We start from the raw sequence: 27,630 nt of genomic DNA, 5'->3' as shown, positions 1-27,630 counted from the left end.
AGGGGCAGTGTTTTTAAACTAAAAGAGGGAGGATTTGGATTGGCAGAAATTTTTTGTGGAGAGGGTGGTGAGGCACTGGAACGGGTCGCCCAGAGAAGTTATGGATGCCCCACCACTGGAAGTGGTCAGTCAGGTTGGGTAGAGCTTTGAGCAACCTGATCTACTGAAAGATGTCCCTGCTCATGGTAGGAGGGTTGGCTATGATGACCTTTAAAGGTCCCTTCCAACCCAAACCGTTCTGTGATTCTGTTATGCAAGCCGTGGTTGTTTTGGATTTTTTACATAAGCTTTATTCTCTCTCTGTGTTTTCTTTGTCTTGATATTTATCTTGAAGCCAAAAATCATCATGGAACAAGGTTGTATTTCGTTGTAATTACGCTAGTCAAGAGTAATCTTCATAAATACAGACTGTGAGTGACATAGTATAATTAAATGTTGTTATCCACAGCCTTTATGTAAATGATTAAACAGTTTTTATGCAGTGGGAAAAACAGCCCAATATTTCAGCAGAGGTGTTGTGGCAAAAGTTAAAAATATTCCTTCAAGTTATGTGTTTGTGTAAATCGATGTTAGATTAGGTCCAATATATCTGTTGCCATTTCCCTGCCAGAGACAGAATTTTGCCAGTGGATATATTAAATGTTTTATTAGAAGTGCAGCAGTTTGGAACTGGGTTCTGATAATTTTCTGGAGTACATAAAGTGCGAGTGATGATCCTCCTCACTGCAGTAACCTGAATGACTGGCTCGTCCTTAGGAGTGATGGCTCGTGAGATTCCAGGAACTTAGCACAGGGACAAGCAGCGTGTGTACCTCTTGGACTGGAAAGAGTTAAATAGTTCCTAAAGTTTTCTCTCAGGAGTGTTGTGAAACACTTGTTAAATACTGTGTAGTAAACATATTTTGCTGTGGGAATATATGTCATTTTAGACAGGCAATGATCTCCCGGATTCTGTGTGTTTAGACCTTAAATGAATGCGTTGCTTTGAAGGAATGCTGACCGGTTCAATTACCTCTTTGTTAAAAGGAAATTGATTGATTCATTCAGCTGCAAAAAATCAAGATCTCTTTGAAAGATCAGTGGGGTCCCATTGTCTTCTAGCTTTATGGAGAACAAAATGAGCATGTAAGAATGCTTCCAGGAAACAATAAAAACACGTGTGTGTTTGTTTCTAGTCTGGTATGTTTGTGAACATCGTTCCTCATCTTTCACTGACAGTTCAGTGTGCTTTACTAAAGTCCTACCTGAATAGCATAGAAGCAGATACTGTAATGTAAGTGTATTTTGCAAAGTTTTGTCCCACGGATATTTATGAAATAGTTACAATACACCAAGTAGAGCTTGCTTAAGTGAAAATAGGGAACTCTGCATATGTTACATATTCCTTGAAATGGTATATAATACTCTTTTCAGTGCTTTCACTTATTTTGTTAATAATAGAGAAATTACAATAAGCATTTAGTTTATTCAGCATGTGCAGCTTGTGGACTATCATCAATCTAGAGACAGAGCACTGGTCCTCTCAGTTGCGTAGTTGTGGCTCAGGAGTCAGTCATAGGATACTGGTGTTGCTTTCCACTTGACAGTGTGATACAGCGGGATATTTTGAGAGATTTGACACTGAAAAGTCTAGATTTATTTGTTTGCTCACCTGTGGTTTTTTTTTAAAACTTTATTAAAAATTCAAAGCTATTTATCAAGCCAGCAGACTTTGTATTGAAATGCACTTATCTCAGATATTCATTCTTTCTGAAGGCACCAGTCTGCTTTTGAAAGCGGGGGGGACGGTGCTTGCTGCGTACAGTCTGTCTGCAGTTGTCTGACTTACCGCACTACCTGTCCTTACCTTTTAGCTGTGTAAGGCTCTTGCATATTTGCAAGACCCAGCAAGAGCATGAGCCTGCCAACTGATGCTCTTTCCTTTGAAAAAGCTTCCTCAAACTGAGAGACTTCTGCTTCAGGAACATGCTGACGTTGCTAACCGTGCAAGTGGCTTTTGGATTTCGCTGTGGAGGAGTGTGCTTGTGAGCGGCCCTGTGCTGCCATCCTCTTTATTTTTGCTTTCTGTAGATATACCTTGGCAGCCAAAAGGTTTTGTTTTCAGTCACTTGAACACCACTGGAAGTGAGGTTATCAGTAAAGCTTTTGGCTGGCCAGGTTCTAGCAGAGGCTTACCAGAGGGTTGGCTTTAGGCTGCAGTGCAGTTTCTTACTTTTTTACCTGAAGCTTAACATGGCTTTAAAATTGTCTTAAGCTGAGCAAACGTGCTTGAAAAATATGTCCTGGAGTCAGTCAAGGTCACGGTCAAGGCCCGTAGCGCCCTGTTTGCATTGGTCAGTCCAGCTCCCCATCGGATTTTCCGCAGCCATTTGCATTCTCATCTTTGTTCCTGCTTCACATCATAGCAGTGCTCTCCAGTACTGGTGTCTGGTTTTTCTAAACAGATCAATGTGACAGGAGCACACAATTTTCTTCAGACTTTTTGCTCATTATAGTGTCAGTCGATTTATCCCACCTGTCCATTACTTTGCAAACCGTTGCCTTGTAACTCCTGTGGGTAGTTTCACCCTCTTCTTTCTGTCTGGTGAAACTTATTTTGGAGGGAACACGCATTTGTCTTTAACTGAACTGAGTTGGGTTATTGCTTATCTTACAATTAAAGTGTGTTTGAGCCTTTCTTGCAAAGAGCCTGCCATCCCAGCCGACACATTGGGCATGATGGATGTGTGAGGGTGAGGAGAAAACAGTCACAGAAGCATTAAGCTACCTGAACAGCGTTCTTGTGCTGCCAACACGAGAGATGTGGCGCTGCCTAAGAGCACTCCTGGTCTCTGGTTCATATTCGTCAGCTTATCACTGGTGTTAACTGTCCTGTGAGTCACCAGCCTCTGAACGTGATTTTCTTTTCCACTGACTAACCGCAGAGGTGTTGTCTTCATCTAAGTATCACAGCATACCTTTGATTTGGTCTTGTCTGTGTGTGTGGCCCTAGAGTGGATTTACCACCTTTCATTTAGATGATGAGCTCAAGTACTGTAGACACCACCATCAAACTTGATGTCGCAATTACTTTAGCTACATCTGTGCAGAATTTTTTCCTTCAAGTGATAACTACTTCTAGGCTGTGCCACAGCTGCCCCTAAGAGCATCCCTGTAAGAGTATAAATGCCAAGAAAACCAAAGCCCTGATAAAAATCCTCTCCACAAACTGGAGCTGTGAAAGAAATCTGTCTGAAGCAAAGTACTCCACCTTTGTGCCTGAGTCAGTAAGCCAGAGTCTCAGATTACCGAGTTGAGCAGTAACTTTAAGCCTCCCACTGGTGGGTACGCATGCCAGCATAAAAAGATTGCAATTTAAATTGCTAGACTTTCTATCCCACAAACATATAAATGAGGAAGTAATTAATTCTCTCACTACCCTACATCATGTTTTATTCAGGTTGCCTCCCAAGATTATTGCTGCTTCTCAGCTCTGGTATTTAAAACACAGAATATTATATTGGTGATCGTTCTTGAGATATTGGCACATCGGTTATTTTTTTGGTCTGTCCTTTGGCGTGTAAAATCTACCATTGAATTTCTAAATGACAGAGATGTTTTCATCACTTCCTATTGATAACTTTAGAACTTTGACACAAACCTTAGAATATGTAAAAGAAGAACCCTAAAACAAGCACCAAAACCAACAAGCCCACTCCACCACCACTTTTCCATAACTTGATTCTCAAGCTTTGCTAGTGTGTTTGTTACTCTAAAACTTTGCAGAAGAAATGGAGATGCAGGTATCCAGCAAGAGCCATTTTTACCCGTTAATTAAAACTTGGCAAATGTTAATATTGTAAACATGGAAAAATTAGCATTATCCTAACTTTTTCTGCTACATATTATTATAGACATCTCTGCCAGCCCTACATAAAGTCGATATGCACATTTGAATGAGCAGTTTTGTGGCACTGTGACATCTTTTACTTGGCAGAGAGGGAAGGGGACAAGGGAGGAAGATGAGCACTAACCAGGACTTTTTCTGCTGTGTTTGGGACAGGGCTTTGAGTCCAGAGAATTCTTGAACATAGCTTTTGACTTGCGTCATTTCTGTTAAAATAAATTACCAACGTCATGACTTGACACTTCTCCTAAGTCTAGCAGGTTACTAGATTCCTGCTAAAGCATGAAGCTGTTCATGATTTCTCTCTGCAGTAAGTTATGATTTATAACGCAGGAGAGACTCTGCAATAATATTTGAGAAACTCAGCTTTTAAAAATGAGCTGCTTAACTGCAGTATCCAAAACAAATAAAATAGTTACCTTTTGAGCTAACTGTGCTTGAAACAGAAGATGCTTTGAGGATGCAGCACAGTATTTTGCACTTCAGCAGAAGCCAAGTGCTTTTGAAAAACAAGTACTTCTGATACAGATCTTTTTTCTTTATTGTTTTTGTGTAAGCAGTTCAGTATCACTATTCTTTCCAAGGATGTAGAAATCATGTAATGTACACCAATTTTAGTCAAGAATGTATTTTATCGTTACGTTTTTACATTTAATTATGAGGGGCTGCGCAAAGTCTTACTACTTAGAACTTGGCTCACTTAGGTATTCCACAGTAATGTTGAAATCTACTTTTATCAAGTTAGAAGTGTACTTTTTTAAGGTGCAAATTTTATTGCAACTTTTTAGGGCTAAACTGTGGAATTGCACAGTGTTACACTGTAAAATAATGGTTGCAAATTATTATTCCATTCATTGCTGATCTCTGCTCGTTATATAGATAATAGATTTTTTGGTGTAAGAAACATACAGCGCTTTCTTCTTCTAGTTAAACCTTAGTATTTTTTCACTGATTTTGATAGATTTCCTAAGCAGTACAGCGTAGTGCAGTACATCTCCCTTTCTTTCTTCACCCTGCGAGGTATAGAATGGCTGCTGTATGCTCCCGTGCTAGTGCTGCATTCGGTGAGAAATTCTGCTTCTGTACTCCAGCAGTTCAGATGTGAATGGAGAGAAGTACGTCATCTCATGACAGCTTGTGTTTTCATTGTGTGGTTCCGAAATGAGCCTTAGAAGCAGGACATCTCCAAAACACATACCTGATCCCACTTGTACAATATTTTTTTATTCATTATAAATTTCTAGCAAGCACCATGGCAGTATTTCAGAAGAGGAACTCCTTCGAAAATCCCATTAAGCCATTACCGTTATCTTTCAAACTCACTTCTGTGATGGTGCCCATAGAAATATCAGTAGTAATTGGGCAGCTGATGCAACTGCTCTCAAAATCTCAGTGTTACCTTGCTCTACCCATGTCTTTCTCTATCCACCCTTTCTTCATCTTGTACTGAGTTTTCAAGCTGTTGTGAGAGTGGCCGACTCTTTGTTAAATATTCGTAGAGCTGTGATACCAAGGTGTTGCTTTTAGCAGTATTGCTCATAAGCCCACAGAAGTTTTACTGTTCATTGTCACAGCAGAGAAGTGTGATGCCCCTGGCTGGTAAGAATCTTTAAGGTGGGTTTTGTAACCAGTACTTTGGCTGGAACATTTTTTTTTGCAATAGTAGAGTAGTTTATAGTTTTGAATGAGATGGCTGATGTTTGTAATTCTGAAATAATACGGGATATAATTAGCAAATGTTGCATTTACTTTCTCCTGTATCCTTTGGTGTAAGAGGTTATGATATCTATGGTTATGATAGATGTTATGAAGTTATGGTAAAGGCCACAGTATAGCCCTTCTGTTGCCATAGAACTTGAAGAGTTAGTGAATAGTTCTGCCTACCAGACAAATACCTTGTCTTTGCCCTGTAAAATTCTATTTAGGTCTCATTCTATTTGACAGTTGAGATATTTGACAAAGATATTTTGAGATATATTAAGATATTGACAAAGATATTGGACAATTGTCATTTTCATGTTGTCATTTTTGTTTTACTGTCATGTTTTTGTAATATGGCAACTGAAAATAGAGCCTACGGATTTTAAGTGCTGGATTTATAAAAACAACAAAGCAAGAGCAGTGACATGGACACCCCACACGACCCACGTGAGCCCAGGAGCTGCTGAAGCTGCTTCAGCAACTTCTGCCCGCAGCCCGCAGGGGCTCTGCAGGTCCCTGAGCCTGGGCCTTGGCTGGACCACCCGGGCCCCTTCCTGGCCGCATGTTCCCCCTCCTTTGGAAGGAAATACGGGTATTACATGCCTTTCACCCTCAGAAACATGAAATGAGAGGCTGAAGGAGCAAACCACGTTTCCTTTCTCTGAAGCACCGCCTGGTTCCAGCACTGGCCTTGCTGGCTTGCTGTGCTATAAGAACACGGAACGATTTGGAAGCTCTTGATGGAAAAAACAACCCGGAAGGAAGGCAGACTGGGCCCTTTTTCGGCTGTTTTCAGATCTGGGGGTTTGTTGTATCAGCTCGTATTTTGTCCTTTTTCTCCTTCAGTTGAAGTAGACGCTTCTTTGATGGTGGATGTAGTTGATCTGTTAGCTTAGGAAATGAACAGAAGGCTGCAAATGGCCAGATCTTGACTATTTTACATCAGGGCTTTCATGAGCCACAGCAGCTTGAGAGAGGCAGCAGCTGTCACATCTTGGGTTCTTCTGAGCTTCCAGACACGCTGGGAGCCAAATGTTACAGCCAGGGTACAGAGACAACTTCTTCCTTGTCTTCCTGCTGGCATGTTTAATGGCTAATTCAGAGAAGAAGAATACAGCGTGGACTGCCAGATTTTCAAAGCATAAAAGGCTAATGGCTGTCATCGTATTAAAGATGAGAGACCTTGTGGGTGAAAGGCATTAGCACAGGTTATTATATCATGTATTTTAAGTAGGGAATTGTTTTCTCCTTTAGTTTTGAACCTGTCACTTCTGTCCTTGCTCTCTTGCAGAGGTTAGTTTCCTACTATCACATCAAATATAAGCTGTTTGCCTTCACCTGAAGGGCTTTCATGGGCTATCCTCATTCTATCATCTTTCATTTGATTTTGATAATGTGATGATTTTAGTTACGTTAGCCATTTGCTGATCTTCCACACCTCTGTGCTGATTCTTGGTTTTGCGGAAGTTTCACTTGTGTCTGTTCAAAGCCACATCACTGCTCTGTTTCGTAATCCTTCAAACTCTCCTTTGACTGAGAATCGTTTCATTTGGAGAGTGGTCCTGTTACGCAGACAAGTATTTAATTCTCTTAATGTTGTTCGCCTTTCTATATCGTGTGTATCATGTAAAACCCTTTATTGTGCCCACAGGCTGTAAGCTTTTTGCGGAGGAGCAGGTGCCACTGTTTTGCTCGGTGACCTACGCAGTACATGCTACATATCCCCCAAATTCCCTGTTGTGATAATGTACACAGTAATTCAAGCAACATACCTACATCTTTTATGCTATCAGTTGTTGAAGACTGTGCTACTGTCTCATGTATCTGTGTTTCACCAAAACCAGTTTGTTTGGTGTGAAGGGAGTTAATGAAAGGTACCAGTTTGGCCTCTTCTGCACTGCAGTAGCTTGAGGTTGCTTAGTTGTGTAGAGCCACTCAACACAGGCCCACAGCTCTGCTGTACATTTCCAGACCACCACCTAAATCCACTGAGGTCTTCTCTTCAGCATCTCAGCAGCACCACCCTGCCCCAGCCCCGGGCTGCCCGAGGGCACCATCTCATCTCCTTACACTCCACGCCCTCTCTCATCCCTGCCCAGGCTTGTTTAATGGTCCAGTTCCGGGTGAGAGGCAGCATGTTCTGCAGCTGGCATGAGCTCTCTGCATGCTAATTTCCAGAAATAAGCACGTGGCAATTGGTGCTGTTACCTTCTAATTTCAGATAATGGAAGAAGACTGTTTCGTTTTCTTCCCCTAATGGGCACTAGTGCGATTATTATCGATTTTCATGAAGATTTTAGGAATGTGGTATCTTTCAGGAACTTGTCTGATTTATTTCATAGTCTCAAGACCTATTGGTGATGAATAGGGATTGACAGATAATCTGATACCATGAACTAATCTCATTAGCAAACTTTAATGAAAATCATTCTTTCAAGTTACTTTTGAGATCCTAGCCATTGAAGGTAATATGAAATGCTGATTGACTGAAAAGAAAGTAGAGTTTTTTCTTGAGTTTGTACAGTTTTTCTTTAATGCGTGAAACTATCCAACATTTAGAGTAATGGAGCTGCTTCCGAATCTGAAAACACGTTGATCTACAGCACTGAGAGCTGTGACATGGTAATGTGAACATGGAGAGGCAGTCTTGAAGAATATAAATATTACACCTTCAGAGAAGCTGCATGTTTGTATTTTAAAACATAGAGATGACAAAAAGGTATAGAATGCCACAGAATCCTTAGTGGGCTTTCCCCTTGGTGTCCCCAGATAAATTGCATCCACATCGTCATTCCCTTCGTTTTTTTGCACCTCTAGACCCCTTGAATTCATCTATTTCTTCTGTCTGTAAGGCTGTCTGGGCACCAGTAACTGTGCTGAGAAGCCAGTTTAGAAATGGAAGTTTTGGGATAGTCCCAACAAGTGGAATATAAAGCACTGGGCATGAAACAGCTCCTGCCCTGCCTGATTATATGTGCCCAACATAATAAATCTTGATTTTCTAACCTACTGTGCCTGGCATATTTGGTTCCCAGTGCGTGCTTTGTGGCGTGACAGGTCTGGCGTGGAGCAGTCTGGATGGGATGACTCACGCACGGGAGCCCTGCCGGAAGGTTCACTGTGCTACCAGCTGCAGCCTGCTGCTGTGTCCCCTCTCTGCCCCTGGGACATAAGCTCACGTGTGCTCTTGCTGACTGCACGACCTGACGAGCTTCTCTGGCCCCGTCTCATGAGCGGAGATGCTCTGTCTGCCCTGTCCTTGTGCAACTCGGGCTGCTGGTCCGCTCCGTCGGGTAGAGGTGAGAGGCTGGGGAGCGTGAGCAGCTGGGGAGCACTTTGAAGTACTTGTACAGGGCAGTCAGTTTGGGCCAGAATAATGCCTGGTGTTGTATGGACCCGTTCGTTCACTGTTGATGTCTAAGTGTCGTTTTTAAAAATGGGATTAGGTGTTTGAAAGAGCTTAACAGTGGCTGTGTTGATTCCTGTCTTCATGTGCATTCGTCTTGCTGGCAGAGAAGAGCGCTCTTTATGCCCACCTACACACGCACGGGTGCTTCAAGGGCATTTTTACACAATCTCCTTTAGGTAAAAGTTAAACTCCTGTCTGCTTTCTTGCATGCTTTTGAAGAATTTCACCTCCTAGTTGAAGAAGTTTGCTTTGATTCTACTTTGGTTTGAAATAATTTCTGATTTCTAATTTACTTTTCATTCATGGACTTTTCACTGTTCATCTTCTAACACAGGTGGATATTGGCCATTTTTTTTCTTCATGTTCAAAGAGTATAGGTAGTGAAGATACTTGGCACAATTTATCAGGGAATTTGTGTGTATTTAGCTGGCAGGACTAAAGCAATTCGTGAATAGAGTTTACAGGCCCTGTAGACCTCCTCACGTTCCTGGTTATGGTGCTGTAGCTCTGTGGGAGTTCACCTAGGAAAGGATGTCTTTCAGAAAAACTGAAACATCGTTTGTCTTTCTAGGCTGTGAAGCATGTTACAGAACTGCTCCACAAGTGGATGAAGGGGAAGGGAAGAAGCGCCACTGACAGCTAGGATAGCAACATGGGAAATACAACCACCAAGTTCCGCAAAGCTCTCATAAACGGAGATGAAAACTTGGCCTGCCAAATCTATGAGAGCAACCCACAACTGAAAGAGACTCTTGACCCCAACACTTCTTACGGAGAAACGTACCAGCACAACACTCCGCTGCATTACGCTGCTCGGCATGGGATGAACCGCATTCTGGGGTGAGTACGACTGGAAGTTTTGCTTGGGCATGCGTACCCGACCTACCCTCCCACCATAAATTTTTCCTCAGTGTTTTAGATTCACCTAACAGGGTTTTTTATACTTTATAACTTCTCATTTATCTTGATTTTTTACTAAATAGTTTTCTTCCCCATGTATTCTATATTTCTAATTAATGTTCACCTTTAATCACTGAATCCGTTTGTTTGCTTCTTAGCATCCCCAGCTTGCCCCCTTTCCTGATTCTTGAATTATTAGGAAAAAAAAAAAATCTTAATTTAAAATAACATCCAGGGTTTGGGTTTTTTTATGTTTTCTGTGTGATTTTTTCTTTCTCTGAGTTTTTCAGGTTATTTCTCTCAAGAAAGTATCTCTTAATAAAGTATAGCCTCATTGAAACAACGAGGACACATTAAATTGTTTGAACATAGGGAGAGAAATGGAGTCATAATTGCTGACTTCTGAGCAGTCCATTAGTTAATTCATATTGCGCTAATATGAGATTTTGAATAATTGCTTTGTTTAAAAGAAAAAAAAAAGAAAAGGTAATTTAGCAATGACATTTTACTGCTAGCTGCATGGGACCTTTAGCATCTAAGTCTCACAGAACAACTCAGTTTTATATTGCACACATTTTAAAAAATTATTGGAATATCATTCTTTATTTCTAGTTTGAGTCCCAGGTTTGCAACACATTTTTTACCAGTAAGCACAATGAAGGTGCTGTTATTTGCTGGAGGCTGCTTCTGGAAACCTGGACTGTTAGAATTGTCTGTTGCCAGGAGTGATTTACTGAGGCTTCTTTACTATTTACTTTTCTGGTGTCTTTCTAAGGGCTTTGTTCAGAACTGCTCTGTAAGACATGCTAACAAAAATGTAGCCTTTTTGTCTAAACAAAGCAGTAAGAGTGAATAAATACCAGACTTACTGTGTGCCTGTTTGCAAAGCTGATGGTATAAAGGGCACTAGTGATTTCCAGTTAAGCCTCTTCCTTTTTTTACAGAAAGTCCTGGATATCAGCAGAGATTAAATAGATTGAATGTTAAAATGAATGCTACGAGTTACTAATGAAGTACAATAGCTAAAAATAACTTAATTTTAATCTGTTTGTGTTTAGAGAGAAATTTACAGTTCTGAGATGCCCATGATATTATAATATTTTCTCTTTATCTCTTCATTAAACATTTTAAATATTAGGGAATCTGTAGCTACAGTAACTAGTAGTTCAAACTCCTAAATGTTACTTAGACGTATATCATTCAATTCAGTTATTCTGTATAAGCTGATGTTTGTATTATCGTCAGTAGATATGAACTGACATGTGTTACAATTCACTGTGGGAAATTTTCTCAAAATTTTTAAGAGTCCTGAGACGCAGTCGTGGGTGCACCTTTTGCATAACAATACTTTCAGAGAGATCTTCTGTGATGTTTAGAAATCGCCTGTCCGGCGGTGCCGTTACCAAATATGGAGGCTGAGGGAGAAAGTCCCTTCCCAGATGTCTGGATGGTGGGCGCTGCCTGAGACGCAGCGAAAGCGCAGATGTCGCCGAGTTTGCAGTGGAAGGGAGTTGCAGGTATTCTGGCTACTGATCTCGGAGGTGCCAAAACAAGAAACGTGAAAAGGAGGTGAAAAGGTCATCGGGCAAAACTCCTGACACCTGGGCAAACCGTGTGTAATCCAGCATGAAGTCTACTGACAGAAACTTAAGGCAACAAAACTTTCTCGGCTATTTTGAACTGCAGAGTTGTTTTAGAGCAAGTGTCTGAATCATCTGGCTGCTGTGCCTTTCATCCAGCATTTACAGCCCAGAAACTGGATTCAGTGTATAATCGAGCTGTAAAAATGTGAAATTTTCCTGTTAATTTCTCTTCTCCTCACAGAATTCAACAAGAACGTGTTAAATACTAGGATTGTTTCTATGAGAATTATCCATGAGTATCATAGAAATCTTTGGTGTATTAGAAATGTGGGAACAAGACATGGCAAATAGTTAGAAATGCCATTAATAGATAACTTTTGTTTGGTCTGCACCCTAAATAATGTTTACCTGGCAGATCAGTTTGTTTTAACAGAGCATTTAATGTTTAAAAACCAAAAGTTGCTGGTCGCAGCTCATTAGCACAAACAAAAATTTTCGAGGTGGCGCTCAAAGTTGCCAGAAGTTATTACAGAGAGTTCGGCAGTTCCCCGCAGCAGAGAGCTGTCTCGTTTTCTCTGTCGGGTCAGTAGGGCTACGTTGTTGGGGTTCGGTTGTGTGATGGAGGGCTCATCCCCAGGAGCGCAGGGCAGCCCAGAGGCAGAGCAGCTGGGGAGCCCAGTAGGCTCATCCAAGGGAGGAGCCCCCCAGGTCCAGAGCTGTCGCAGAAGAGCCGTCCACTCATGTCCTGGCTCTGACACCCACTGGGGCAGCCTACAGAAGGGGATCGTGCAGGGTTCGCGTGGGGGCTGCAAGGCTGGCTTCTGTGAGGAGAGGTCGGGAGCCGTCCCTTGCGGGCTCCAAAACAGCCTGGGCACTGGCCAGAGCTGAGCCTGTCAGTGGTGCTGGTGGCACCTCCGGGGTAACATAGTTAAGAAAGGGTGTAAAACGCTGAACAGGAGCTGAGAGAGAGGAGTGAAAAAACCGGGAGACAGAGAGCCCTGCAGACACCAAGGCCAGAGGCGAAGGAGGGAGAGGAGGGGTTCCAGGCGCCACAGCAGATTTTCCTGCGGTCCATGGTGATGAAGAGGAAGAGGCAGGCTGTTCTGCAGCCCATGGAAGTCCACCGGGGAGCAGCTGTCCACAGCAGAGCAGGTACCACGCTGCAGCCCCTGGGGGACCCCACACCAGAGCTAACGGCTGTGCCCCACAGCGAGAGCGCACGCCGGAGCAGGCCCCTGGCAGGAGCTGTGCTCTGTGGAGAGGAGCCCGCGCGGGAGCAGGGTTCCTGGCGGGACCTGCGGCCATGTCGGCGACCCACGCTGAAGCAGTCTGTGCCTGAAGGACTGTACCCTGGGGAAGGGACCCATGCTGGAGCAGTTATTGAAGAACTGCAGCCTGTGGGAAAAACCCACATTGGAGCGGGTCTGGAAAGACTGTATCCCCTGGATGTGACCCCAAGCCAGAACAGGGGACGGCGGCAGGAGGAGCAGAGATGAAGGCTTATGAACAGATCACAGCCCCCATTCCTCATCCAGCACTGCTTGGTGGGAAAGGAGGTAGAAGAGTCAGGAGTCCATTTGAGGCTGGACAGAAGGGGGAATAGGGGAAAAGTTTTTTCAGTTTTATTTCTATTTCACTACCCTACTCTGTTATTAGTTGGCAATAAATTAAGTTCCACAAGTTGAGTCTTTTTTGCCTGTGGTAGTAATTGGTGAGCCTTGTCCTTATCTCAAACCATGAGGTTTTTTGTCATTTGAGGAGGGGAGTGAGTGGCCAGGTGCGCACCTGGAAGCCAGCAAAGGTCAGCCCACCAAAGGGATCACGGTGGTTTAGGGAGGAGCACATCTGGGACAACAGAGCAGGGGCTGAAGGGGGCTGGTGACATGGAAGTGGGTGGCTCATCAGACCATTAAGTTTGTCTGACCATACCTGATCACCACAGTCTGTCCTATAATCTCATTAATCTCTATTTCTGATTATTTTCCCAGGTGACAGCTCTCTGCCATGTGCATGTTTGTGTATAGAGGTCTAAGTACAGGCAACTCAAGTAGGGTCCTTGTGACAGGGATCCCTGAGTTTGGGGTGCAAGCAGCTGGAGAGACCAGAGGGCATGCTTATGTCAGTGCGGGTATCAGTGTGCTATGGCTACTGGATATCAAGCTGGACTAGCCAGCGGGTAGTGTAAGTGGCCTGGGAGCCATGTTTCAAGCTGTCCTGAAGTCCACAGGTCAGCTGGGAGCCTACTGGAGCCACCTGGAGATGAGAGGATCCAGGGGCCAGGTAGTGGTGGTGTTGAAGGCCAGTTACTGGGGATTTGCAGTACCTGTGTGTGTGAGGTAACTGGAAGGTCCGGGCCATCCAGCACCAGTTATGATGGGACACAATGTCTTCCAGGTTAGGAATTGTTGCACTGTCATGAAGTTTGTTGAGTTGGAGGGACAATATCCACCAACCAAAACAGAGTGGGAGGGACCTTAGTGTGGTAAAGAGCATCTAAGGCCAGTTGCTGAAAGGATCAACATTGCTTATGAATCTGTTTTTCCCACTGGCAGCCTTTCACCTGCTTGCTTCTAGAGGGGAAAGGGATGGGGCCACCCGTGTTGTTTGTGGTCGTGTGCATGTTGAGTGTTTCCATGCACATGCATCTGTGTGGGCCACCATGTCTGTACGTGCTGCGCAGGTAAGTCTGCTGGAACGCAGCCCCGTCGTGCCCCTCGCTGGACCTGGGCACGTGGAGCCGCTGCAGCCTTGCTTCCCATGGGCTGCCACCTCTGCCAGCCCCTCACAGTCTAAGGCCATTTACTAAAAATAGAAGGGTACAAAAGAGAAAATACACCCCTTGAAATCACTCCAGAAAACATGAGAAGGTTAATTTCCATTTTGGAAGCAAAGAACTAAACCTTTGAAGTTTTCTTTATTGGACTATATTGTAAATACTGCAGGAACAATTTGAGTGAGATTTACTCAGTGATTTTCTTCTACAGTCTCTCAACTGCTGTTGGTGCTTAGATTCAAAGGAGTTTGCCTTGGTTGTTAACAGCTCTAGTTTGGAAATGTCATCCCTGTGTTGCAGAACTGTACTGATGTCGCTATTCAGACTGTGTTCACCACAAGCTAGTAATAGGTAGTCTATAGTGGATGATAGGCAGGGCTTCAGGAAGTAAGAGGAAAAAGTTACGTAGCACTCAGAAACAAAAAATTAATAAAAGATACATAGCACTCACAGATGAATTTTGAGAGATTTGTACAGGGTACATATTGGTCTTACTCCACCGTAAACATTTGTTCCCGAGAATGAAGGTCTTGGCAGAAGATTCATGTTCAGGAAGGTAGTTTAAATTTTTGTTCCCTAAATGAGCATATAAATATTACGGAGAAAGAGCATACAGGAAATTTGTTGTCTTTACAAAATGCAGTCTTGGGATAATCAAGCACCTCCAGTGCCCTCAGGCTTTTCGTGCCTAAGGTACATTTGAAACCATCTGACTGCTCAGTTCAGAAGAATTGCTGTCAGTGAGGAAAGTTCCTCACTAGGATCTGGCTGTTGGTCAACGGCTCCTGAAATAAGACAAGAGAACAGGGTGGCTGAGATGGAGTTGCGGGAAATCGCAAGGAGACTACTTGTGGTTGCAAGGGGAAGGAACATACCTTAAATAAATGGTCGTTTTGCAGTGTGTGGTGTGGGGTGACTTTCAGTGTTGGCGCTCTGCTGGGAAGCTTTTTGGATCAATGACAGATTTTCCTCGTTGTTCCTTCATACTGCTGCGTCTGAGCTAAAACGGAACAACCCAGAGTGGATTGTCCATAGCACTTGCTGCTGGTCCTGGGCTGGAGAATGGGGGAGGAGGAGGTGGTAGAAACAGAGAGACACGTGTTGGGAGACACGACAGGTTTGAGAAGCTGGTTCTGTTTCTAGAACAGGAAAAACAAAGGTTTCAGTTACAGAAGAGTCTGGAAATTGAAGCGAATGCTGAAAGTGAACAGAATAAAAATCCCGCCCACTTTTTTAGCATTCTTGGTGCCCGCCAGTCAGAAATAATAGCAAAGGAACTCTGGCATTGAGAGCATAGTTAAGCTAACCAGAGAGAAACATTGGTAAATACGCCTGGGATTTGGCTTCAGGAAGTATTTCTTGTTTCGTTGCTATAAGTATTTTTCACTGCATTAGAATGACAGAAGATCGAAGTAGTGGTGGTTTCCTCTGAGCTGAAATTTCCTGATACATTTCATAAATACACAGCTCTGGGAATTTCTGCTCAATGTAGTCTTTTATCTTACCTTATCTAATTTTTGTGGTGGTTTAGGAGGTTTTGGTAAGGACTGGTCTAAGCAATTCTAATGCAATCAAAGAAGGTGTGTGGAGATTACCAATATGTCATGTAGGACAAATTTAACAGCAAATTTGCTGACATCAGAGGGAACATTGCATGGGTCCTACTGCATTCAAGAGCGTCTCTTCCCGTGTCACATTTTGTTGGCTTTTGTTCCTTTTGCAGTCATGGGCTGTACTGGTGGGAGATGCGTGTGGACTCTTTTCAGGAACGTGGTTTCTCTCAAGTTGAGAGGATATTAGGGAATTTTTTGTGCTGCAAAAATGCATGATAAGGAGAAGTGTTAAAGAAAACCCTGTTGACTTCTTTGAAGATCTTCTGGCTTTAGAGAGATATGCTACAGTTGATTGTTTTCTGATAAGGTTGAAGCTGCTCTGAATTTCATGTTTGTTTTTTTTTTTTCTGGAGATGTAAATAAAGAGGAGGTTATGTCAGGCCATGTAACTCTCCACTGCTCTGACTGAGGCAGAAGTTCTGTAAATGTTTAAACTTTGAGATCCAAATTGACCTAAATAATTCGTGCTGAAATAGTCAGAAAGATGCTACAAAATATTATTCTTTCTTCATCAAACTTCTGAAAAATCTATTCAATGCTCTGCCATTAAGACTGATATTCCCTCTTAAATTACTCTCCTAACTGTATTTCTGATACAAATGTGAGCAAAAGAAAAATAATAAGGTTAATAGCAGCAACTTGTCTAATAAGGGCTAATGGGGAAAGGGTGCTGAGCTGTTGCTTCTTGCTGCTTGGTTTTTCTGCACCCTTGGGAAGGCGGGAAACTTGGGATGCAGTGCTCTTCCCTGCACGTATTTAAGCACTGTTTAAATACTCTTACTAAAGCGATCATCTATTCGCCACATTGTTCTTACTTTTCTTTCCTTGCAAATCAGATACTGCAGAATAAGATTTCCTTGTTAGGGACCGGTGAGATGAGATGTATTAATGCGGTGTGCTGTTGAAGATTTCTTACTCTGTGTTGCCTGTTCTCCTTAGTAGAACCTTTGTGAACTTTTTACCACAGGCAAAGTAAAATTGTATTTGGGTTGTACAGGAGTAGAGCTTTGGTCCATGCCAGCCAGGATGACCGAATCTTTATTTCAGCTCGCTTTGTTACGCGGAAGAGTTTGTGACTCGGATGAGTTGATTTGTAACTGCTGAATCATTGCGTCAAATGGGGTTAAAGGCACACGTGGTTCCTTACCAGGGAGATCTGTCGGCTCAGTAGTTACTGGAATGATCACCAAGAGACTTGCGGTTGCTGATAAACAGAAGTAAATTTACCAGAAATAAGTAATTAACTTTTATAGCTAAATACAATGTCACTGAATATTTCGGCTAAATATTGCATATAAACCCAGTTTTCCTTTTGGCCAAAACATAGACTGTGGATGATTTGATCTTTTAAGTTTGTAATTTTTGTTCCAATTTAAATGTAATTACTTCACTGAGACATTTAAGGAAAATAAGAATTAGTATCATTAAAGATCAAGCAACATACAGGCTGAAAGGAATTTTCTGGAAGGAGAGATAGAGGAAGATGAGACAATCTCTATAATACATTAATAGTTTTTAATAAATAGAATAGAAATTTTGTAAAGCCTGTTATTATTTGCTGTGTAATTTCCTCATTAGGGCTGTGTGAGTGCTGTCGACACTAGATGTCATACACTGCCAGGTGATTTACAAGCTGATGTGGAGATAACAGCTGCTGTGCAGAAACACAAAGCTGTGTGTTGGAACGGTGAAGATAAACCCACTCAGTGGTAGTTTCATGCTTATTATTTCATCTGACATTTGTTTGAAACTGAACTAAAAATAACAATCCCACAGATATCTGAGAAGAGAATTCAGTGTGGATAGTACTTTTGGAAGAAAAAGTGTTCAAAGGAGGGATTTGGAGAGAAGGCTGGAAGGGTGACACCTAGGTTCGAGGACTGGTTCTGGCTCTAAAGAAATGTGTAGAGGAAGCAGCCAGAGATGAAAATCATGGGCTCCGCACTACAGAACACATTTAGTCACAAAAGCTGCTGGTAAGCAGCCAGCCTCAGTGGAAGCCTCTTCTCACTGGGCGCTCAGCTCTTTCTCTATTGAAATCTCTCAGAATATTGAAATAAAAGCCACAAGTGACATGGGATTATGGAAACAGAATTCCCGATTGTCCAAGAGAAGTCCAACTTGTCCAAGCTCAAGTCAGAAACACAGTTAAGGATAACTGAAGAATGCTGTTGATACCTTTTTGGATCAGGAATGTTTTAATTCTGTGTTTTCATAGAATCACAGGATGTTGGGGTTGGAAGGGCGCTCTGGAGCTCACCCAGTGCCACCCCCTGCCAGAGCAGGGTCACCCAGGGCAGCCCCACAGGAACATGTCCAGGTGGGTTGGAAAGTCTCCAGAGCAGGAGACTCCACACCCTCTCTGGGCAGCCTGGGCCAGGGCTCCAGCACCCGCACAGCCAAGAACTTTCTCCTCATGTTGAGTTTTGGTGCTCCTGTTTCTTCTAACGGGCACAGGAACCACGTATAAAGCATGGGGGTTTTTGGCCCACAGTATAACAAATGTAAGGATTAAGGAAGTTTCGTGTTCCTTGCTTTTTGTATATGCTGCCTTTGGATCTGTGCTCCATGACTCCGTTGTATCACTTTGGCACTCCTGCCCGTTGTCCCTCATTTTTTCGTCTTGCACCAAGCCAAAGATTACTGTCTGTCTGCAGAAGGTCGTACTTAGTTGTAGTAGCTGGCACAAACGCACTAAACCAAAGAAATTTTTCAGCCTGTTTGCATGTTTTTAGTAAAGAGAACAGCAAATTCTTTATTGATGCGTATGCGTACAAGACCTTTCTTCAGTGTCTTTAGGTGATGGACTGCTGTCTTACCATGAGTCAGCGCAGAACTGGAAGTCAGACTCAGGTCCTGACCTACCTTTAATCACTGTTGGAACCAAGCTCTTTGAGGAAACCATAGGTGTGACAACATCGAGGCAGCAAAAAGTATTTTAAGGCTTTGTAGAGCCAGTTTAGGGCAGGGCGTGCATTGTAGGCATTATTTTTGTGCTGCACGTTACATTAAGTCTGCATGTGAGATGGGTCCAGAAGAGCGTGTGTTGGCAGAGTCAGAGATTTCCATTTGAACTTTAGATTGTTCTAAGTAAAAGATGTGATTTGTCTGTGCCATAATCTGGACTTGGTTCTCACATGGGTAGTTTTCTCTGAAAAACTGCAGGAATTGTTTGAGTACTGAGAAAATTTATTTAACCCACTTTGCCAGATGCCGTGTACATGGTAGGAGTGCTGTGAGTAGGAACAAATGGGAGGCAGTTCTGTTTGGGAAGAATACAGAACTGGAGGACAGAGTGGAGTACTTGACGTAAGGGGTCTTAATGCCAGTGAAGACTTTGGATTTTGGAAGGAAGAAATAGCTCTTCACAGACTCCTGATGGAAGTCAGAAATGGAGATGGTGTCACTGACAGCCTCTGAGACGTCTCGCTCCTTACTGTATTGCTAGTTACTGTAGAACTATATTACCCAGATACTACGAGTGTTGATGGGAATTCTGGTAGTGTTAGGAGCGGTTCTTAGACAAGGGGCCAATAGAATTTCAGGCTTACAGAAAGTCAGGATAATAGTCTGCTTTTTTTTCTTTGATAAGTGGTTAATGATCTGTCATCAGGTTCTTTATCTTAGAGTAGAAGTAGTCACTGTCTCCTGCCCAGGTTTTTGCTGCATGTAAGATATTCCTGGACTGTAAAAGAAGATTAAGAATCTTAATGAAACAGAGATGAAACTGTTAGTGCTAATAAAAAGAGTTTTCTAGTGCTATGTAATGAATGAAAATATCAATAATTACGGTTGCTAGTTGTGACTTTCTACATCAGATAAATAATAATACTCTTCACAATATTTTTTAAACCAGCACATACTTCCATACAGCTGTCAATAATGACTGAAAAGATTTCTTCAGGGACTTACTAGTACACTGCGATTGTTTTCTTATAATACATTTGGGGGAAACAGTACCTTGAGTTAATGAAATAACCACTATTATTGATGCATCAGGGTTGTCCTTCTGTGTGGGAAGCTGAATGATTTACTAATTGTATGAATTAATTCATTCCTGTGTAACACGGCTTGGCTCTTCCGTGTGGTGTTGTAACTCATGGCTTATCCCTAGTTCTTTTAGTTCTCAGAAGGCCGAGCTTTAGGTTTATGCCTGCGCTGGAGTTTGCAGTATAACTTTTAACAGCAAGCTGGATTTACATGGGCTATCTCACGCGAGGACCAGAGGGGATGTTGTGAAAAGGAACCATGCGCGGATCAGTTTACCTTATTGCTGCACTCACCTTTTTCTAGGACCTTGCTTGTTGTGCTTAAAGCAACAATGCAATTTGCTAGGTAGTTTGTATAGGGTGTGTAAGTGCTTTGTACTAAAAAATCAGTAGGTTTCACTGTCTTTGAGAGATTCAGACTTGTTTTTGTCTATCAGAACTATCTTTATTATTTCATTTTGCACTGGTTTTTATTTTGGTTTTATTTTTATGTATATAGGTATATTTTCATAGGTTTTTATAGGCATGCTTATATATACATATATATAGCTATAATGTATATAGCACTTGTTTAACATGGTGGTTATCATGTCCCAAAACACGAAAAATTTTATTAAAACTCCAGGAAATGGTTGTGTTGATGTTAGTTTCTGGGAGTGAGGAAATGTGCCAGTTGTTTATTATTCAAGTTCACAGCCTTGTGATCTTGAGTTTCTTGCTGCTTTTCTGCAAATACAGATAAGCAGTAGGTGTGAACGTTGCACCTCTTTCCTTTTTGTCACTATTGTCAACGCTTCTTTGATGCTTTTGCCACCTTAAGTTTGGATTCTGCAAAGAGCTACAGCTTGAAGCAAAATGTGGAAGCTGCAAATATCGTGAAGTCTGGCTGCCTTGTGGTTAAGTGGTATTTCCCATATTTTCACTCTATCAGTACATTTCCAGGCAAGATTTAGCTTTTTACACCTCTGAAGTCGTGAGCTGAATAGCAGGGGTTTACAGCGCTGCTCTGTGAAAGTCTTCCGCACCAAATACCATTGGTAAAAATGGAGCCCTGTCAAATAATGACTTTACGGAGGTAAAATACGTTAATTTACCCCTTTTTGGACGCGAGTCATCTTCTCTGAACTGTAAGTCATGGGTTCAGCTGGGTTTTTCAGCGTAGGCTTGACTTACCCTTACACTGACGAATTAATCCTTGGAGTTTGGAAGAGGCTAAGGAGAGAGAAAGGGAGAATATTGTGGCACTTGAAGCCCATTTGTGTGTCCAGAGTGAGGGGCTGATTTCCTTTGGCAGCTCTGGTATTTGTTACACGCATTTATGAGGCAGAAGTTGAATGACAAGCAAGGAGAACAACTAATCAAAACAATTTTTTTCCCAAGCCCAACAGTGTTTTATACAAATACCACAAATTTGTTCTTGAAAATTTCCATGTGGTTCTTACTGATTTTTTTTATGTGTTTAGAGACAGTTGGAATATTTTTTAAGAGATACCTATGACTGAAGAGCAAATGTTGAGCTTAGGCAAGGGAATAGCCTTCTAGGGAGGTTTTTTGGATTTCTCTCTTCAAAAAAAAATATGCTGATACTTTTTGCTGCAGGAGTTCAAAATCTGGCTTGCTGATAGACTTCCCTAAGTAGGGATATTTTTTGTGCTATGAAGCAGTAGTAAAACAGCTCAGTGACAGATTTAAATCCATCCTCGAGCTTTTCATCATTTGATTAGTACAGAAAAATGCATTTCTGCTTGTTCGAGAACCGGAAGTCTGCAGGCAGAACATAAGCAGTTCTTATTTTAGATTAGGATATATATAACTTCTCAACCCAAGAATTTTATTGCTTTTTTCCCAAGAAAAATTGGTGGAAAAATTATACAGAAAATTATTTATTACTGAAGTTACCTTTTAAAATAGTGTTTAACCCTTTAGAGAGAAGTTCTGCATTTAAAAAGGAGTAGTGATTTGACAGCCTTCAAATTCTACTTCAAAGCACAGAGTTTCAGCCTAGGGCAGAACCACCTCATCACTGAGCTGTTGATAACGTGAAATATCTGCCTTGAGCTGTGGGAGAGCATTTATATCCATTCAGCATTGGTGTCTTCTACAAAGTTCTTCTACAAACCTACATAAAACTTAGTAATGCCAAAGTAAGTGTTACAGCATGTAATTGGTCAAATAGGGATGAAATCCTCAAATTAAAGAGAATTTTGGCAGAGTTGCTGGGAAAAATATAGTAAGATTTTAAAAAAATAAAGGGAGGGAGATGAATATAGACAGGATAGTCTCTGATACGATTCAGTTAACTTTGCTGTTATGTTAGCAAAGGTTATTAATACTTCTGTTTGTGTGTAAAAAACCTGGTTTGTAAGAAAGAGTTTCTGATTTGTGACTTTCAGGGGTTGCCAGGAAAACATTGTGCTGTTCTGAAGTCAGATGCACTGTAACCTGATTCATGAGTGAATCACATGCTTTAAAATACCACAGCATGGAATTCCGCTGATGATAAGAGAGCTAAATATTGAAAATGGAGATGTGCGTTATGATATTGTCAAGCCTAGAAGGTAATGATTAGATAGCTAAAGGTACTAGAGAAACTGCATCATCAGGTTTGGGAGGAGATAGTGAAGGTCATCTTGCAATTAAAGAACCTCAAGCCCTGGTTCAGTGTCTTACATAAACCACAGACAGTTCTTCGCTGAGGTTTGTTTTACTTCAAACAAGAGAAGTAGCAGGAACCAGTACGTTGAGTATAAAGCCACTCAAAGTGGGAGGAAGAGATGTTGTTAACGGAAACCAGAAGGACTCTGCCCACGTTCCGATGTGGGGCGTGCGTCCTCGTAACGCTTTGCCTTGGACGAACGGGTGTCTTTGCCACCGCACCGTAGTCCGCTGCAGGGATTGCAGAAGGCCTCTGCTACTTCATCACCCGTTCTCCTCTACTCATGCCACAGCGAACCTGAAGGTCGGGGGTGTCTCCTGCCGTTACAAACATTGGGTTACAGACGTCGGGTGGAAATAGCTAGGCCTACTCACCTAACAGCAGGGTTACCTCGTTGTAAAAACTACTGAAAAAGAAGCCATGCATGAGGTCTTTCACAGGGTCTGTTCACCGCCTTTTGCTTCCCAGTGCTGTTGTCTCTTCTTTTTTTCCTTAAGGAAGGTGCAAGATTTTAGCAATGGAACATTAGGAGGCATATGGGTAGTAAATGCCATAGGTTGACGGAGAAGTGAATAATAATTTTTTTTAAAACCACTTTATTTGTTCCTTACTTAAGGACTCTGAACATTTTCCTGTTTCTGCTACAGTTTATAAATACGTTGAAGGCTAAGTTGGGGATAATCTTTACTTGAAGTAAAAATATTGTAAATGAAATTGTGAAAAGGAGTTCAGAAGAAAAGACACTAGTGTACCACAAAATAAATTTATTGCCTATATAAAGAAACTCAGATTTTAATGAAGCTCCAAAGTCAGACCTCACAGAGACCAAGATGTTTTAGATTTAGCCATGTAAGTTCTATATGCAGATTTTGCAGTGGGTACCTGCAAGACCTCATATCTAACATCCTCATATCTAAGTGCCTCTGTAGAATTCATCTGCTCGTCCTGCAGCGAGTCATCTTTCTTCCTTCCTTCCCCTCCCCCTTTACTTTCCCTTTCCCCTTCCTTCCCTTTCCCTTTCCCTTTCCCTTTCCCCCCTTCTGCCCCTCCTTCTGCCTCTCTGTTCTTTCCCACCTTCCTTCCCTTCCTTTCTTTCTATCTCTAGTTCATACTACCTAAATCTAATTCAAACAGGTGTTTCATCCTGGTTAGTCGTGTCACATAACTGGCTGTGAAGCATTTTGCCTGTCTTGATAAATCCCCTTTCTCTGAAAGCAAACAAGCGAAAAACCAAACCTCCAAGCAAACAAAATGTGCTTTGATCTCAGATTTGGCATATTCATATCTCCTAACAAATACATCTGTCATGTCAGAAGGATGAAAGAGAGGTTTCTCTAAGGAACATTTTTTCTGCCAAAATAGGGCAACATAGAGGAGACTGGTTTGTTTTTATTTTTTCGCCTGAATACTTTGTTACTGGTTATTTTAGTAATAAGTCTTAGTTTGAACTCAAACCATTCAGAGATTTTCAGAGGGAAGACAGGAAAGAAATCTGGCTACCAGCAAGACATCCTTCCATTGCTGGACCAGATCAGCTGTGCCTAATTTCTTCTACTGAAATATTTATCCAGCCTCTTCTCAGTCATTTCCGAAAGGGAAGCTCCACACCCATCCTGTATAGCATCTTCCTTTGTCAATGAAATAGTTTCAGGATTACTCTTTGTCCTGAACAAAGCATGGGATAACTCTTGAGAGAGAGAAAGGCATGCCCTGTAGCTCCTGGTGGGATGTCTGCAAGGACAATGGAAAGGGGGGGGGTGACATTTAGACTTGTAACCATAGCATAAGGCAAGAACGGAGGTAAATAACTTTTTTTTTTGGTCAGTTTGGTTACCAAGTTGTTCTGCTCTCTGCTGTTCACCAAGGGCCATATGGCCTGATTCTTTATTTAGGCAGTGCCTGCCTTCAGGTGGCTGAGCTGCCTGTTTTAGACTGAAAGCGATTGAAACTGGTTTTAATCAGTCTTAGGGGTGAGGGCAGGGTTGGTGAAATCTGGGCACCTGTATCGATCTAATGAAGATTCCAGAATAACTGGTTTTGTCATACTTACAAACTCTTTGGAGTCAGGGAACAGCCTGGAGATGAGATGAGCAGTAACTTCTGCCAGTTTTATACTGTGTTTCTGCAGTGACTTCTTGAACGTACATACTGTGCTTCTGATTTAGCCTGATATTTCCTTGGGAACTGGTATTGCCTCCTTGGGAACTGGTATTGCCCCCCTGGGAACTGGTACGGCCTCCCTGGGAACTGTCCTTTCTACCCTTGCACAGAGTTCTTTCGCCATGGATGTCTCTGACGCCAGTCTTACAAAGAGGTCATCTTTATTCTCTGCCATTTCCTACCATTCACTCTCTGTTAATAAAATAAAATATTGTTTTAGTATACCTCAAAAGGCTAAAGCAGGTTTGGTTTCACAGGACTTCTATGATGTGTCTCAGTTCTGCCATTTCAGAACTGGATTGTGACTTCTTGTAATTCCTTTCTGGCAAGAAACAGCAGAGAGCTGCTCGTCGTCTGAGGAGCTGTCGGGAATCAGAGCTGTGTTCCAGGAATCACGCTGTTTTTTCTCTTTCATTCCTGAGCTGATCCTTTTTGCCAGTGTACTTTATTGTCCATTTGGAACTGCCTCCAGAGCATTCACGAGAAGACTCTGTCATTGCGTGGGTGAGGGTTTGCATTACGTTGCACTTCCATATATTCTAGAGTGAGAAAGCAAAGAGAGTCTTTCACCAAGGCATGCAGTGTTAGCGGGAAACGTATTTAGTGTATTTGCAAGAAGTGGTAAGTGCTGCATTGGCATCTGACTAAAGATACTGGAAAGAAGAATGAATTTTTAAGAGATTGCTCTGGCATTATTTATTTGCAAACTACCAAATGCACTACTATTCAGGACACAGAGTAGAAAAAAGAAAGTAGCTATTTCATCAGTCTTGTGACTGGATAACGTCTGTTGCAATACAGTACAGAACTCTAGAAGAAGCTTTGCCAACCAAAATTTTTGTCACACATTGGCAAAGTAATTATATTTGGTACTTAATGATATTTCTGTAATTCATCTAGATCTTGACTCCTAAAAGAAATGGAGAACTGTTCTTGGCAGGAAGAAAAGAGCTGTCACAGTAGATGCTTCCCACTTCAAGGAAATGTGTGGAATAGTGTGCTAATTGTTTCTCTGTTTTTTTCTGCCCTTGCAGAACTTTCCTTTTTGTTAGAGACGGTAACCCAAATAAACGGAATGTGCACAATGAGACATCTATGCACCTGCTGTGTATGGGACCTCAGATCATGATCTCAGAAGGAGCTCTTCATCCTCGCCTGACACGACCCTCAGAAGACGACTGCAGAAGAGCAGATTGTCTGCAAATGATCCTGAAGTGGAAGGGAGCAAAGCTGGATGAAGGACAGTATGAACGAGCAGCCATCGATGCTGTCGATAACAAAAAAAATACACCTTTGCACTATGCTGCTGCCTCAGGGATGAAAACCTGTGTCGAGGTAAAACTTGTATAATCAGAAGTGTGTATAATGTTGTTAGTAAACGACATGCACAGTGTTTCACAAAGCTGTTTTGGGGAAAAAACATCTGATATAGTACGTTGAATTAACTTTTAAATTCTGTTTTTCATTAATTGGAAAAATAACAAAGATGAGCAGCCCAAAATGTACACGATCTGTAGAGCATGATGAAAAGCTGGATATGTATACATTGACTTCATGACATAAACTTCTCAGCACAAAAAAGACTCATGTAGACTTGTAAGAATTGGAAATAATTGCAAGATTGTAACACTGCAGAAAGCTGAAAAGGAAGGCATGGGCATGCCTGTGTGTGTAAAGAGAAGTGAAATAACTGCGTGAGAGAAAATTAGGGCTCATTTTATTGTGCTCTGTAGCTAAGACTGGGAAGTGCTGTTCATGTTTAAGGAGTAGGTTTGATGTCTATAATTCACAGTACCCAGGGTTTTTTAGATGCCATACATTTGTGCTAATATACTTAAAAATAATTACCTTTTCACAAATTAAAAATTACTTTAATGTTTGTGAAAGTAGTGGATAATAATGAGCAATTGGGAATCATAATGACCTGAAGGTCTCTCATCAAATTTATATTTAAACTATACCAAATAATGAGGACTAGTATTTAATTGTGCTAGTAATTTACTTTAAAGAACACAAGAACAGACATCTAACATTTTCAGAAAGAGCTAACATTTTCATAAGTCTGTCTGTCATAACATCAAGGTTTGTGTCTTGAGTGGTAATGATGAATTCAGACTTCAGCATTTGTATGTAAAATTTAGGGGTTTTTTTTCTATGTACAACAATGTTTATTGAGACTACACTCGTTAACGTAGTATCATTAGCAGAGTTCACCACTTCATAATAATTACTCACCTGCTGTTTTAGATAACTTCTGCATATCTTAAGACAGTCAGATCCCAGCACCTGTGGGACTTCACTGGTGACCTCTCTGCAGTGGAGACTGATGCTCTCTGTACTTCCCTGATTTTCTCTGGAGCTAGTTCTAGTACTGATCTAACTTTTGCCTTCTAATCTTGTACCATGAGAGAGTTAAGCAGTAAGTTGCATGTTGTAATAAATAGTTCAGAAGTTCCATGTTTGAATTCCATTAGAAGTCATGACTGAGTACCACCTGGTGCTGGATATTTATGTTAGTATTGGATTTATTGGTTGTTCTGGAACCTCTTCAGTCTGAAGCAGACTTTCTGTTGTGTCCTTCATAAAGTGCATGTGGTCCAGCCACGGAGAATTTGGACTCTGGCAATTCATATCATTTTTCTGCTTTATGTTACTTGAAATTGCTTTTGCACTTTGTCCAGCATCCAACTTTACAAACATGTTGTGTAGATTTACTGTGTGGTGATGTTCTAAAATCATTTCTTCTTAGCTGTTACGCACTTGGCATATTGCTTAAAAAACATTCAGAGCCTTCTTTTTTGTGGTTTTACATTTACCTTTTCCACACTTTATTCTTGGCATATTCTTCATCTGGAGGTATCCTGAGCATCTTATTTCCCGTGCAGTTCTGTCCCATTGCTCTGGCTTCACAGATTCTTGTGATGTTGCTACAATATTTTCCCATGATTTTATTTAGTAGC

The 27,630-nt window shown here is 41.7% G+C and overlaps 1 protein-coding gene across 1 annotated transcript; it reads left to right on the top strand.

Moving 5' to 3' along the window:
* The first annotated feature begins 9,612 nt into the window (after window positions 1-9,612).
* On the top strand, window positions 9,613-26,166 carry LOC104274952 (ankyrin repeat and IBR domain-containing protein 1-like). The gene is made up of 2 exons (XM_009870753.1): window positions 9,613-9,836; window positions 25,705-26,166. Exons 1-2 carry the CDS (start codon window positions 9,649-9,651, stop codon window positions 26,018-26,020), a joined length of 504 nt encoding a protein of 167 aa, XP_009869055.1. The 5' UTR covers window positions 9,613-9,648; the 3' UTR covers window positions 26,021-26,166.
* The last annotated feature ends 1,464 nt before the right edge of the window (window positions 26,167-27,630 follow it).

This window comes from Apaloderma vittatum, unplaced genomic scaffold (genome assembly GCF_000703405.1).
Source record: "Apaloderma vittatum isolate BGI_N311 unplaced genomic scaffold, ASM70340v1 scaffold18100, whole genome shotgun sequence".
Classification (NCBI taxonomy): domain Eukaryota; kingdom Metazoa; phylum Chordata; class Aves; order Trogoniformes; family Trogonidae; genus Apaloderma; species Apaloderma vittatum.
Note: the sequence above shows the minus strand (reverse complement) of the source record. Positions and strands in the feature narration are given on the sequence as shown.

Bases quoted from the DNA above. Each gene is read 5' to 3' on its own strand.
- LOC104274952 (XM_009870753.1), top strand. From the start codon at position 9,649: ATGGGAAATACAACCACCAAGTTCCGCAAAGCTCTCATAAACGGAGAT. The intron at 9,837-25,704 runs GTGAGTACGACT...CTGCCCTTGCAG, and splicing joins GGGATGAACCGCATTCTGGG to AACTTTCCTTTTTGTTAGAG.